At 49.3% G+C, this 13,598-nt stretch overlaps 1 protein-coding gene across 2 annotated transcripts; it reads right to left on the minus strand.

Moving 5' to 3' along the window:
- Positions 1-99: 99 nt before the first annotated feature.
- On the minus strand, positions 100-12,320 carry LOC128275220 (zinc finger TRAF-type-containing protein 1 homolog). 2 transcript variants are annotated; one of them, XM_053013643.1, is made up of 7 exons: positions 12,190-12,320; positions 10,332-11,473; positions 2,845-2,903; positions 2,318-2,709; positions 1,966-2,126; positions 1,696-1,898; positions 100-1,627 (listed from the first exon to the last, which is right to left on the minus strand). In XM_053013643.1, exons 2-7 carry the CDS (start codon positions 11,145-11,147, stop codon positions 1,600-1,602), a joined length of 1,659 nt encoding a protein of 552 aa, XP_052869603.1. In that variant the 5' UTR covers positions 11,148-11,473; positions 12,190-12,320; the 3' UTR covers positions 100-1,599. The 2 variants fall into 2 exon arrangements, with proteins under 2 accessions (XP_052869603.1, XP_052869601.1); XM_053013641.1 differs by having other exon boundaries at positions 12,242-12,318.
- Positions 12,321-13,598: the final 1,278 nt, after the last annotated feature.

Genomic DNA, 13,598 nt, shown 5'->3' on the forward strand with positions numbered 1-13,598 from the left:
ATCTTTCGTTTCTTTCTTCGTTTCGTTCCTTCCACCAATAGATTAGTATCTGCATTTCTTTCCAAACTAGAATAAATGACCAAAACCGACATCTTAACATTCAAAGAAACAAAATATATTCGATCTTAGCGGCTATAGTATCAGATGTAAGACATTCGTAAGAGAATATAGTTTTGGATAAGTTACACAAAAAAATACGAGCGTAGATAGGAAAAAAGCAAATGAAGAAATCGTACGACTAACGATAAGCATTTGGGCACATCTTATCACCTAGGGGGTAGTATTGTAAGGATAAACACTGTCAAAGAAACACATCGTTGTCTTATAAAATAGCTATGCTGACCAATCGAATCGACCATAATCGTTAAATTGTCTTTTATGTAAACGATTCTCATATGTGGCTTTTTGGAAAAAAATTTAAGCAGAGTAAAAAGAAAATCATGTAGCTTATTTTTAAACTCACTTATGTAGATAATCATCACCGTTTTTTTTCTCGTTATGCTCAACTGCTATCAACACCTCGTCTCAACTTCGTATTAAATGTAATTAATGCGAGAGCGGGGAATAAGTAGCCAGCAGCTGCTTTTCGTTCCTCAAAACAATCCGAAGCATCGACTTTTGTTATCACAAAAGCATTACGTTACCTAATTTTTCGGGTTATGCAAAACATCTTACGGTCTAGGTATTTTCTCACACACTTGATCCATATTCGTGTTTCGTTTGCTGCAAAGTTCGTGTATCACAAATCCCTCGTTCGCTTTTGTATCATGTCCTAATGTACCAACGCTATGAAACTCGGACCATGAACCCTTCATTAGTACAAAAAATATAACGAAGAGATATCAATTTTTTGCTGGCATGATGGTAAAAAAAATACGTCGGAAAAAATAAAGCCTAAAGATCTAGAACATCTATTGCCGTGGATTCGTCGTAATATCTGTTCCTTATCGGTGCGCCTCTTTACTTTCGCATCTCTAAGCTACGTCACTATGCTAAATATTTTCTTGTCGTCGAATGCGTATTCGTGAAGATGGCATCGTGTATTATTAATTGCTGGCATCCGATCGTATCGGACCGCTACAAGGATGTTCTTGTCACATCTTTGTTATAGCACAGTTTCTTCAGGATTCCAGGTTTGCGTGTCTTGCCTATCGACAAACCACAATTAACAGTTTTTGCTAGCAAAAATGTGTGTCTCTAGTACCGATGTTATGCGATTACGTATGTCAAAATCATATAAAACTAGGGCGATGCGTTCGGGCGATTAGTGATAACACGCGTATGTAAGCATAAAGTAAAAGAGCTAATGTTTTGGTCCTTTTAAATGGTGAAATCATGAACTTTTTTTACCCATGTAAGAAATGTATTAAAAAATGGGTCCATACCAATGCTGGTTGATTTCAGCTTTGGATTATTTCTATACTTCATTTTGCCCGTTGTGTGTTTGCCAACGTTTATCAGCGGATGATCAAATTTGCACGAAAAAATTTGGGTTTGCACACCGACAATCCTAAACCAAACTTAATAATCTTTACGTGAAGTTACCAATAATGCAAAAAAGCAAACTTCTGTCGAGCAGTAACGCCTTCATTGTGTTCCTTATTTCGATGCCAAGAACATGATTAATCTGGAAGACAAAAACGGGGCATTAAAAGAACAATTTCACAAATTGAGTGTTGGTTCCCACTGGTATACCTGAAATTAATTGCTTTCGCCGCCAACAGCCTGTTGCATTCGGCGGTATCCGGCAACGGGAGCAGCCGGAAAGGACTCTCCGCTTCGGTGTCAGCAAAATCGTGCTTGTAGATCTGCGTACTAGCCTTGATGTCCGAGAACGGCCCACGCAGCACGAAGAAGTGCATCGGCAATGGTGTCGAAGTTTTGGATTTCAGAATGAGCTGCGAGAAACAAAAAGCAGTCATCGCACAGTCTCGCCCCCGGTAGGGATCGTGCCCGGAAACGTACCTGATAGGTTATGTCACGCTCGCACGACTCATGCGGATCACGCTGGCTCTTGTTGATGATCGCCTTCACTACCCACTGGTGGTTGAAGGCAGAGAAGCGGCTTGTCTCGTAGTACAAGCGGTGTACATACTCGTCCGTTCGGTACGGTTTCAGCTGCAAATCTGCATCGAAAGTTACCGCCAGGCAATGAAACATAAATGTATGTGTTAAGAACATTGATTCCCATACTAACTGATGGGGCTTAGCTTAGAACAACCATAAAAAGAGTTCGATCTCAGAATGGGGAAAAAAAACTAGGAGAGAATATAAGGATGTGAGTGGGGGAGTTGGAGCGAGTGGAAGGCACATGTACCGTTGAAAATGATCTTCTCATAGCTCAGGAGATCGATCAGCGTGAGAAACAGCTGCTTATCTTCGGCCGCCTTTGCATCGTGCGCCTGCAGCGCCACCATCACCTCAGCGCCGGACTTCTTCGGATGGGCACAGTTGGCCTCGTGCGACGACACCTCGTGGATGGGGCCACGCCACTGGCAGCCGATCCGGGCGAAGCGGCAATCGGTGGGCCGATCTTCGCACTCATTCGACTCGTGGTAGTCGATCGTACGATTCGGAAACTCATTGCTACAGTACTGACATTCGGCCGGCAGCTCCGACACGGCCTTTTCAACGGCCAGATTGCGCGACGAGTTGTTTTTGCTGATCTCCGTGCGACAGTTCGGGCACGTTGCGTTCTGATCGCGAAGTCTGTGGACAGAAAAAAACAAAAAGAGTAGGGAGTTTGGGGCGGGAATAGTTTTCCAGTGCCCGTTGCGTCGGTATACTCCCACTCCCTAATCGCTCTCCCGCGTCTCTCTCGACTCTACGACAACACGCACTTACCTGCCATCGGCCAACAGATGGGTGAAGCATCCGGCACACATGAGATGACCCATGGAGCACTGGAGGTGGTGGTGTGAAGAAAGTTCCACGAGGAACACGCGAAAACAACAACAACAAGAAGAGACAAAAACGAAGAAGTAGAGAGAAAAAGAAACAAAAAGAGCAAAAATGTGGATTAGTTTATACCCTTTGTACCGTTTGTTCTTTGCGATTCGCTAGGCGGAACAAACGCAACATAACACGCCCGGAAAGACGCACAACAGTATGCAAAAAAACAACAAATATGGCCGAAAGTACTCGTTTTTCTCCGTCGAATCAAATAACAAAACCAAAACCGGACAACAAACCAACGGCGAGGAGCACGCTTGCGGAAAAGCGCTCCAGATTTGTTTTGGGTTTTGGTCGATTGGAAAAACAGAACGAAAAAGTAGGCGAGCCAATGCGTGTACACACACTACTACACAACGTAACATCGCTGCAATAAGAAGAGAGAAAGAGAAAGAGAGAAAGAGAGAGAGTGAGAGAAAGAGAGAGAGAAAGAGAAAAAGTAGAAAAGAAACCCTGCAAAAATCGTACGTAGAACGGTGTGATTATTGGATTGCCTCGGAATCAATTGCTATTGTTTTCCATTTTTTGCGGTTTCTCTTCTATGTTTCTACGGCGATGCCACATGGTACAAATCAAATCAAACAAACAACAAAATGAAAACCACGGACACGGATGTCTGAACGTGTTGTGAAGGAACCAAAATCACGTAAGTCAGTAAACACACAGAAGTTGCGCCGCATCGATCTATGATCAAATTTTGGGGTTGTAAAAATGTGCAACCAGTGAATGGGGGGGGGCCAGAACGATGAATGCCAAAATATGGCCAGTTTCCCTTCTGTAGGTGGCGGACAAGGCCTCTGCGCTAAGCCACCACCACCGACCAAACCCTCGATGACCCTCAGCCAAGTTCCACATTTCCCCACGTTCACAATGAACACATCCAAAACACACACACACACACACATCCAGGTCCACAAACGTACACACACAACCTCGCAAACACACACACCTGTAGGGGGAAAAAGAAAAAGAAAGAAAAAAAGGAAAAAGACAGCTGGATTAAAATTGCTTTTAATTCGTTGTTTTGTTGTTTGTTCCCAAACCAACTCGTAATGTCCCCACACAGCATCCCCCCATAGCCCTCCTCCCCGAGCCCTCCTCCAGCACCCCCCGTGCCCCACCGAAGGCACCAAAACTAGCCATTGTGAGCGCAGAAAACACTGTTTACCTATTGCGCCACGATGGGCTGGGCTGAACAGTGGTGTGGACGACTGCGGACGACACAGTGCGCGTTCGTGTGATTGTGTGTGTGTTTTCTCAATAAAGTGTATTTTATTTCTCTGATGCACACACAGCCACACACGCAGGCACACTTGCCGTCCAGCGCCGCACGTGTTCGGACGTCTGTCTGGATGCTGCCGAAAGTGGAATGCCGACGCCGCCGGAAGTCGCAAGAGGACGCGCGTAGGGGGTGATGAAGGGCGAATTGATAAGGGTTTTTTATGGGGTGTGGAAAATAAAACAAATCACAGGTCTGTTTCTCTATAACGGCAATGTTTTATGCCTGTTTTCATATTTTGCTTTTATTTTTATCTTGTTTGCTTTGATCCACCAGGCTACTATGTTTTCATCACTTCGTGTTCATCGAAGTGTTACAGAGTTTGTGTTTTATTTTCATTGGTTCTTTTTTGTTTTGCTTTATGCTTCTTTTGGTCACACCACTTCATCTCGTTTTGTCGCTATTTTGTGTCTTTTACTTTTACTGTTTTTCTGCGCAATCGTAGTGCTGATCGCAGTGATTTAAATCAAGAAACGGAAACATCGAACACGGATATGGGTGTGGAACCTTTGTGCGGGCCACACTTACAATGAGAGCAATGGCGATGCGAAACACTGACAGCGGGTTGACAGCTGCGTGTGCTAACTCTAATGGTTTTTTGACACAGTTTGTGGCGTTTTGTATCGATCATTCCTATCATTGCTAATGCGCTCCTATCGATCATCCTATCATTCGATATCATTCTATGAAACACAACACACATACACAACACATAAATGATTCAATTTTAATCGTCCTCATATCGGGAGGTAATACTGTGTGAATGAAGCTATCATGCAATTGTTGGACGCATCATTGAAACACTGTTCTTTTCGGTCGGAACGGTAGGAGTTGTCAGGAGAGAACTGAGAACTGAGACCTATGCTGCTGCTGTTGTTTACAACGTACTATCTCTCACTAAAAGCCTACCACCCTGGGGCGCGGTCTTGTCGCATTATCTACCAATTGCACGCGGCACAGTTTTTGGCAATTCGCCCGAGATAATCTTCAAATTTTACACCAATCTGCCGTTGCAGAATGCAGCCGCTGTCAATGCATTCCTGCTACACTAAAAGCCTGACACAGTACCGCGTAAAACTAATACACACTTCAAAACACACAGTAACACTAATATGTACTACTTTTTTCTGCACTGACAACAAAGATCCTCTGATGCTGGAGATTGCAGATCGCATTTCACAGCACTCCCCCGTAACCACCCTCTTTATCTCTCTCACACACACACACGCACACACACTCTTTCGGTGCACAAAAGATGATTGTGCACCGTTCACAAAACACGGATGTGGGTGACAAGATTTATGCCTAACCCTCTCTCGAACGTCGCGCCATCTCTTGGGCCGAACACGAAAGTTCCAAGCTGCGCGCCAAGGACACTTTACACAATAATGCTGCGGTCTATGCGCCTCTATTACCTAAGCCAACCGCTCGCTTCTGTTACCCCCCCATTAGCCTCGAGAGCATATCCATTGGAACATTCCAGAAAGCTGCACGAAATATTGTTTCAAGTTCCCTATTAACAAGTTCACGCGTCTGAGCACATCTCAAGCAGAAGGGGCGATCGCCCATCGCCGAGCTCTTGAGACCTCAAGTGGAATATCGCGGCTCCCTGCTCGCGATATCACATCTTGAGCACCCACCAGACCCCATTCTCGTCCACCTCCAAGACAAGCGGTGCTCTAGTGGCCAAGCTGCAAGTCCCATGAGATCAACCCTTCCCCGACTTCTCCGCGTGTTCCGGGGATCCACCAATAAACTGGAGCTCTTTCCATTCGGCGTGTCGCAGTCGCAGCGTGTTACGTCACCCCCGCGTGGACGTGGGGTAAAGTTTTTTGCCTACGCTTCAAGCTACGTAGATGGCCTTCATCGAAACGTCCGGAGGGGGCACGCCATGAAGCAACGCGAAGGTGAAATCTAGGGAATGGATCTCGCCACGTGGCCATGGGGTGTGCGCGGGCCCGCACCAAGTTCAATGCTACATACAGCGCGCGCCGTTGTGCTGTGCCATTACAAAACGCCCCACGTGAAGGCCCCTTCTACCGATGACCAGCGAGCGAGCCAAGTAACACACTCTGAAGTGGTGCGATAATTGAGGGATATAAATAAGATTGAAGCACACAATAGACAGTATACGGATTGCGCCACAGTGTGTGCGTAAGATCGTGCAACGAAATTGGTGACAAAATTGGAGCATGGCGTAGCATAAATCCCAACCCAACACCTCGGCTTCAGTTAGCTGACCGATATTTTTACTCGGCATGCCAATGACCCTCCTGCGCGCGGGTTCTGAAGAACACGGATTGAGACGCGAGACCGCGGCGCAGTCAATCGAAACTCATTGTGCGGCCAATTATGGAATGCGGGATGCGCGACCAACCGAGCACAACGGACCAGGAAAACTCTTGGGGCCCCGAGAAGGATTCTCGTTGCCAGCGTGGATTAGTTGGCACGAGAGAGGCACGACTCAGGTCGGAATCGACTACACCCTAAAAATAGCGGCGCAGCGCACATGTGCCCTTTCTGCTCCTCTTGATCAGTCCAAGACCGGGCGACTCCACACACGCTGCAGCATCACCTACAGAATTCCTGAACGCGGCCGCCTGGCTCTATCCAGATATAGTGTAAACATGTTTCGTTGCCATCAACAATGTTGTTGCTTCCAGGCCCGAACCAAAATGGCGTTGCCAGGCTGGCTAGGCATAGAAAATGGACCCATCTGGGAAGGAACGCCGCCGTCGGGCGAGATTTCTCGTGTTGTTCCTTCTCCTCTCCAAGACGCCATATTTAGACCACAAGTGGACCACGCGGCAAGTCGACCGCCGTGGCGTCTTACAGTCTGGCCTCCGGGCCTTTTTTCTTCGCCCCCCTCCAAAGAACACAACGCCTCGTGCGAGACACCATTTTATGGACAAATTATCTACAAAAGGGTTTGCCACTCACGGGCTCTTGGCGTTCGCACTCAACACCATCGCAATCGATTTGTCGAGGAATTGTTTCCTCTTGTTGCGCTTACACGCGCGCGCCCGTCAGCTATTGCGTAGTACTTTTTGCACTATTTTGAACGCGTCATCCGACACACACACACACACGGAGGTGGGTCAGCATCCGATGGCGAATGGTTTTTATACAGTCGCAGAGCTCGCAGATGAATCAAAAGCAGTGAAAAAGAGAGAGAGAGCCAAGGAACAAAAGGGAGATTGTGTGAGACCATTCGCTAGCTACTGTGGCGAAGGGCAATCAGCTGTTGGGCATAGTGGAACACATATCCGTACGCACACGCAAGCACTTGAACACAACGCACACACACGCCGCGAATCGTTCCGTCGCGCAGCTGTGCGCTGAAAATGTGTGCTATAAACACACACCGCGAACAACAAAATCCGTCATTTTCTCTCAATCTCTCTCCGGTCTCTTGTTTGAGTAGTAAACTTGTTGCGCTCTTTATTGTTTCACGAAATTCAGTAGCATATACTACTTTCAACACCATCATCTTATCATTTTTTGGATGCCCGCTAGTTGAGTGATAAAAGCGACTCCGATGGGTGGCGATCACCAACACTACCCCCGACGCACAACACATGCGAGCGTTTCTGGAAGTGCCCCCGAGAGGTTCTGTGAATCACTCGGGCCGTCCTCCTGCTGCTGCCGCCTGCAATCAGCTGGCTATCGAAGCTCATCTCGGGAGAGCATAGAGAGAGAGAGTGCAGCATATTGCGTGCCATTTATGCTGCCGACGATGGCGTTGTAGCGTTTGTGCAATCCGGCGAGGTCATTACACTGGCGAAAAACGGGACGTTCGAGTTCGAAACTTCAAAGTGGCCCCCCAAACACCCTTATCCGAGGATTTCAATCAAGGACACATGTGTCCATAATCGATTCTTGAATTGGAACTTTTAAATTCGGGATGGGAAAATTCCTGGGATGGAATCGAAAATGCGACACGTGTTCCGGACCTGCTGTTGCCATTTTTTTTTTGGTCTCTGTCTGGTCGTAGTAGCGCCTCCATCAACCTCTTGGCTTTGGAGACGGGAATCTGCTGACCAACGCAGACAGAAAGAGAGAGAGGGAGAATCAGGACACGGAAGCAGTGTAACGCCTATAAAATATTGGACGCAGTTTTGCAGTGCGCATGACGGGCAGGCGGCTGGCGGATTGCGAGCACTGTTCGCTGCAGACGTCGCGAGGTTACACATTATGCGGACTTTGTGGGGATTTGTGGCCGCGTCTGGTGTGTTGCTGGTTAAAAATAGTTTCGCCGAATTCCCGTGGCAGAAACATAAAACCCGCACTGTCGGGGGCCGACTGCTGATTTCCTGTAGCGTATTTGCTCCCGGGAATCAACGCCCCAAAACGCACCGGGAGCTATTGATTTTGTCACTGGGCTGGACGAGGAATTCTGCCTCGTGGTTGATGCAAATTTCAGGTCCGCGCGTGGACCACGTCGAACGAAGCACCCAGGCATGCCGTTTGCAATTTGCTGACCCAGAAAAAAAAAACAGTAAACTTTCTTCTATCGTTCAAATATTGGCAAAAAACAAAACAGACCCCGAGATCTCGCAAACTGCACACATGTGTGTAAGTAGGTCACACGCGCAGACTCCTCCAGAGGAAAACCCAACCCAACTCCTCTACTCGGACAAGTCGAGTCGATCGTCCATCAAACGCGCCACATCATCCGTTTTGGGCTCTCAATAGTCGCTGGTGGCAGCGGCAGTAACACATCGCGTGATGTTCGCGCTGCGGTTACAATTAGAAAGTTCACCAACTCGCGAACACACACGCGCATGAGTATAGGTGGTCAGTTTCCGCTGAAGCAGCAGCAGCACATGTTGAGACGGAGACCGAAAGCTGGCAATCATCCGTTCAAGAAGCCCGCTAGTTACGATAGTTGCCTGCAGTTCCCTCAGATCTGAGAACGTCAAGTGGCCGGCATATTGGGACTTTACTTAATGGGAAACCGAGCAATAGAATCAATTCTTCCAAGACGTTTTGCACGAACTTGGTGCCCTAACAGTGGAAGAAGTTGACGTCGGATTAAAACCCAAAGTGATTCCCCTCCGCCGGATGCCCGGAATGCGGTGGTGCTCGTGGCCGCCCGGAAGGCACTAACACTAAATTTAAACACGGCGGCACGTGCAGCGACCATGTGACACATATGCGTCTGAAGTTGCTGGCTGGTCCACAGAGTTTGGAGTGTCACTGTGGCCAGTGTGGCAAGTACGGCGCAATAGAACGCGGCAATGGCAAGTTGCTGCTACCCCAAATGGGGTGTGTAAAAGCATGCCATTTCCGCAGCTTCTCGCGCAAACTAACCCACGTCCCTGAAACTAACCTGTAAAAATATTGTAAATGCAGCGAAGGGAAAGAAACTTTTGGGATAGAAACAAGGAGTACAGAGAAATGGGAAGCAAAAAATATAGGAACGCAGAGAAAGGTTGACAACACTAAACGAAGCGCTAGTGACGAAGAAGTCATTCGAAAAGAAAGGTTGAAAAGAGGGAAGAGACAGAGTAAGGTGGACAGAGCGAAGATGGAGGACCGCGCAGAATCGACCGTGCAGACAGGGACCAGGGACCAGAAATTGCAGAATTTGGCTTACTCATCGTTGATTACAGACACACACACAAACTCGGTTTGCGGTAGGTTCGAAGACAGGGAAGCGATTCCGGGTAAGTGAAGCGATATGAAGATGATGAAAGATGTGAGAAAGATTGAAGGAATGGCGCAGAACAGCAGGATGGGTCAGCAGATTTCCCCAAACAACCCGTAGTAGTAATAACCCGAACGGAAGGAACAGGAAAAAGTGAGTGATTGAAGAAATCAAGAAACACTCCTAAAGCACGAACTGCAACGAGATATGATGCCAGGGGAGGGAAGTTGTTGCAGCAAACACCGGAACTGGGCTGGACGGCACGTGTGCTGGATAGTGCTTTAAAAGAGGAACACACCACCATCGGCGGATAAGGGATTTGGCACGTCCAACACGTGGGCCCCGGGAAAGCAGCAGGAATGGGAATGGCGTTTCCCGTTGATAAGGATAGTTTTGGTTGGGTTTCGACGGTTCGTATCGCAAAGCATAACGGGTGGTGGTCATATTTACCTGATACATGGCCGTCCGGGGCAGGTCCAGGCAGACGGCGCAGCACAGGATGCCGCCGAGCCGAAGTTCCAGCTTTTCGACCTTCGTGGTCGGTTTGTCCACTTTCTTCCGCTTGGCTTCCGGTTCGCCGCACCCATCGTCCCCGTCACCGCCCGCCCGGTCGTCGCCGTCACCGTGCTGGCCCGTGCCGAGCGGTGCCGAGCTCGCACCGCGGTTGCCACCCGGAGCCATCTTCGGTAGCTCCCGGTGCAGCAACTCCAGCGGCTGCTGCTGAACGGCTGTGGACGAGGACGAGGAGGCGGCGACAGACGAGGACGAGGCCCCCGTGGTGGTGGACGACGACGACGACGGTGTGGACGGTGGGGCGACGATGGGCACGACGGCGGAAGCAGAAGTTTGTGGAGTCTGTCCCGAAGACGACACGGCCACGAGCGCAGCCGTCGACGAGGAAGACGGCTGCTGCTGCTGCTGATTATTGTTGTTGTGCATGTTCGCGATGTTGGCCCGATGCTGCACCATGAACTGATTCAGGAACACATCGGACGGTGCCGTCGCCGGGCTACCGGAACTGGCGGCCGCACTGACCGAAATCAGCACTGTTGGGGAAACGCTCGCCGCCACTCCGTCGACTCCGGAAGCAGGGCTTGACGAGGAGGTGGCCACCGAGCTGGCAGAGGAGGACGACGACGAGGACGAGGACGAGGCGCTGCCACTCGGTTCGCCACCGCCGCCGCTTCCGGCCAGCGAGTTCATGACGTTCAGATTCATCAAATGGCCCGAACTGGCCGCCGGGCTCTCCACCAGACTGTCGGCCATGCTTTTGGTCGGCGCGCACGGAAATGTGTCCAAAATGTGTCACTAAAAATCGCAGAACCTAACCTCAGCGAATTCACAAGACAGCAGCACTACCGCTTCTTCGTGGCACTCTTACTGCTTCTTCTGCACATCAAAAGTCTATGCCTACTGGATCAACGAACACTACGTAACCGTGCCCCCGTTTAGTGGCAACTATAAGAGTATGTTCTCTTGGGCACCCTTTTCTATGATTTTCGTTCCGTAACTCTAGACAACCGCAAACACTAGTGGCACATCGAGCCAGCCAGATGTCCAAAGCAAATTAAGCAACACACAATCTGAAGGTTCTAAAATGGGTGGGGAAGAAGCAAACATAAAAATGCAAACTTTAATGCCAACGATGGAATTTCCACCTCTCAACTCTCTCTAATCCTTTGGCCGTGTCAAATGACACGCACCTACACATGCACAGTCCCTTAGATTTTCTTCCTGAAAGCCTGCGCCCACAGTGTGGTGGGGGGTAACACTTCTTTGTTTCGGCCCGATTCCGGGGGCGCCCTTTGGCCAGAATTTGCCAAGAAGGAAGACTTGGCCGACGTCGTGTCGGCCTTGGAAGAGAAACAAAACATTCACACGCACGCGCGCCGCCAACTTCCGCAAAGGCCTACTAAACAGCGGAAAATTTGTCAGCCACCCGAACCCGCAAGGAAGGAAAACCCGTCTATTCCCTTCGAGCCGTGGCCATTTCAACGATGCGCCAGAGTAAGTGCACAGGCGATGCACACTGTGTGTGCAACGTGTGCAGAAGATGATAATTATGTCGTCGTCGCCCAAGTGATTCCTCGTTCATCTCACGCAGTGTGAGCATTCTGTGAGCCCCGGGCACGACGCACGCAGCGGAATGCCGAAGCGCAGGGTCGGGCACGCGTCGACGAGGGTAGAACACAAAGAAAGGCAGAAAACACCCCACGATCGCGAGGGTTGCGGGCACAAACCCACGCACACATACACACACACACGCGAGGAGCGAGTGCACCGAGCTTGTGCAATGGAAGCCTCTTACGGCCTGAATGAGGAACTGGGACCCAGGAAAGGGGGGCGCAGAGGGGTTTTACCACTACTACTACTACTACGGCTGGAGATGATGGCTATTGTGACGAGAGCACGCTACGCACAACTGCACGGGCAGAGATCACTTTTCCGAATGACACCCAGCGCACGCGACGGGTTTCCAACGAATAGGGTTTCCTTGCGCTACAACTACAACAACCGTCGGTGTAGCAGGTTGAAGCGGGAGAAGGAGATCGGAGCGAACGAGAGCGACTGAAAACAAAGGATCGGCGGCACACACACCACCGCGAGGGGTGCGCACGTGTGCGTGACAGAACTAATCTGGCCAGTTCTCGCCACCCCCGCCGCCGCCCCACCCGTGGACTCGCTGTGCCTTGCTTCTTCGTTCCTTCTTTGTTCACTTTCATAACATCGCTCGTGCGACAGTTTTTTTCCCTCTTACGTCTGATTTTTTTTACCCGTTCCCAAACAGACCAAGTTTCTTCGCGATACGGCAGGAACCCACAGGAATGTTACGCAATCGTGGCCGCCGAGCAGAATTTACGGATTTTACGGATGCCTAGAATCAATCACTTCCCGTCGTGTGTTGACTCTGCTGACGCATCAGCTGTTCAGCTTTGAACTTTGTACTGCTCCGCAATTCCAAGCGTGCCAAACAAAGGCCAACAAAAGCTGTGGGGCCGTGGGCCGTGGGCCGTTATCGTAACTTTATCGTCGCATTACATATTTCATGATTGGTTCGTTCCTGAAGGATTCGATTTTCCAAAATGGCAGAGACAACCCAGGGGCCAGTCGGTTCGTCAACAGGGGAGTTGCACCGAGGCAGGCGATCAACTGGAACGCAATTAGCCTACGTATCACACACACACACACACATGTATGCGGTCGTGTCCTGATTCTCTGCGCGTTGAGTGTGTGAGTTTCGCGAGGGACGACGTGTTTTGAATCGTCTATCCCGGAGTTTTACAGCTGGTCAATAGTCGTCCCTGAAAAATCTCCACGCGTCAGAATTAAACAAGATGAAATGTAGATTTTCGAACACTGATCAAACCTACCGAACGACGCAATATTTGCGGTCCGTCGAAACTGTCCTTCGAATGGCGTAGCATTTTGTTGTCTATTGTTTTTGTTTCTTTTTCGATCCGACTGCTTCGCATGAATGAGCCTCCGAACGAGGACAGATTCACTATTAGGCGATGGCCTTCGCCCGATAGCTTCGAATTCCGTGCGTTTGCTTTTTCGGTCAAAGTTGGTGGGCGTGGGAGTCGGGCCATTCGTGAAACAGGATCCACTCGAGCGATAAATATGCGATGGTTTGTTTGTTTTTTTTCTTCGTAAGCCCCTTTTTCATAAAACATAAACTGTAACCTCGGGTTTCTCTCACACACACACACGCCTAGC

Source organism: Anopheles cruzii, chromosome 3, assembly GCF_943734635.1.
Source record: "Anopheles cruzii chromosome 3, idAnoCruzAS_RS32_06, whole genome shotgun sequence".
Classification (NCBI taxonomy): Eukaryota; Metazoa; Arthropoda; class Insecta; order Diptera; family Culicidae; genus Anopheles; species Anopheles cruzii.

Coding starts and splice junctions, on each gene's coding strand:
- LOC128275220 (XM_053013643.1), bottom strand. CDS start 11,147: ATGGCCGACAGTCTGGTGGAGAGCCCGGCGGCCAGTTCGGGCCATTTG. Junction 2,904..10,331: donor CCCGGACGGCCATGTATCAG/GTAAATATGACC, acceptor CACCACCTCCAG/TGCTCCATGGGTCATCTCAT. Junction 2,127..2,317: donor TGAGAAGATCATTTTCAACG/GTACATGTGCCT, acceptor CTTTCGATGCAG/ATTTGCAGCTGAAACCGTAC.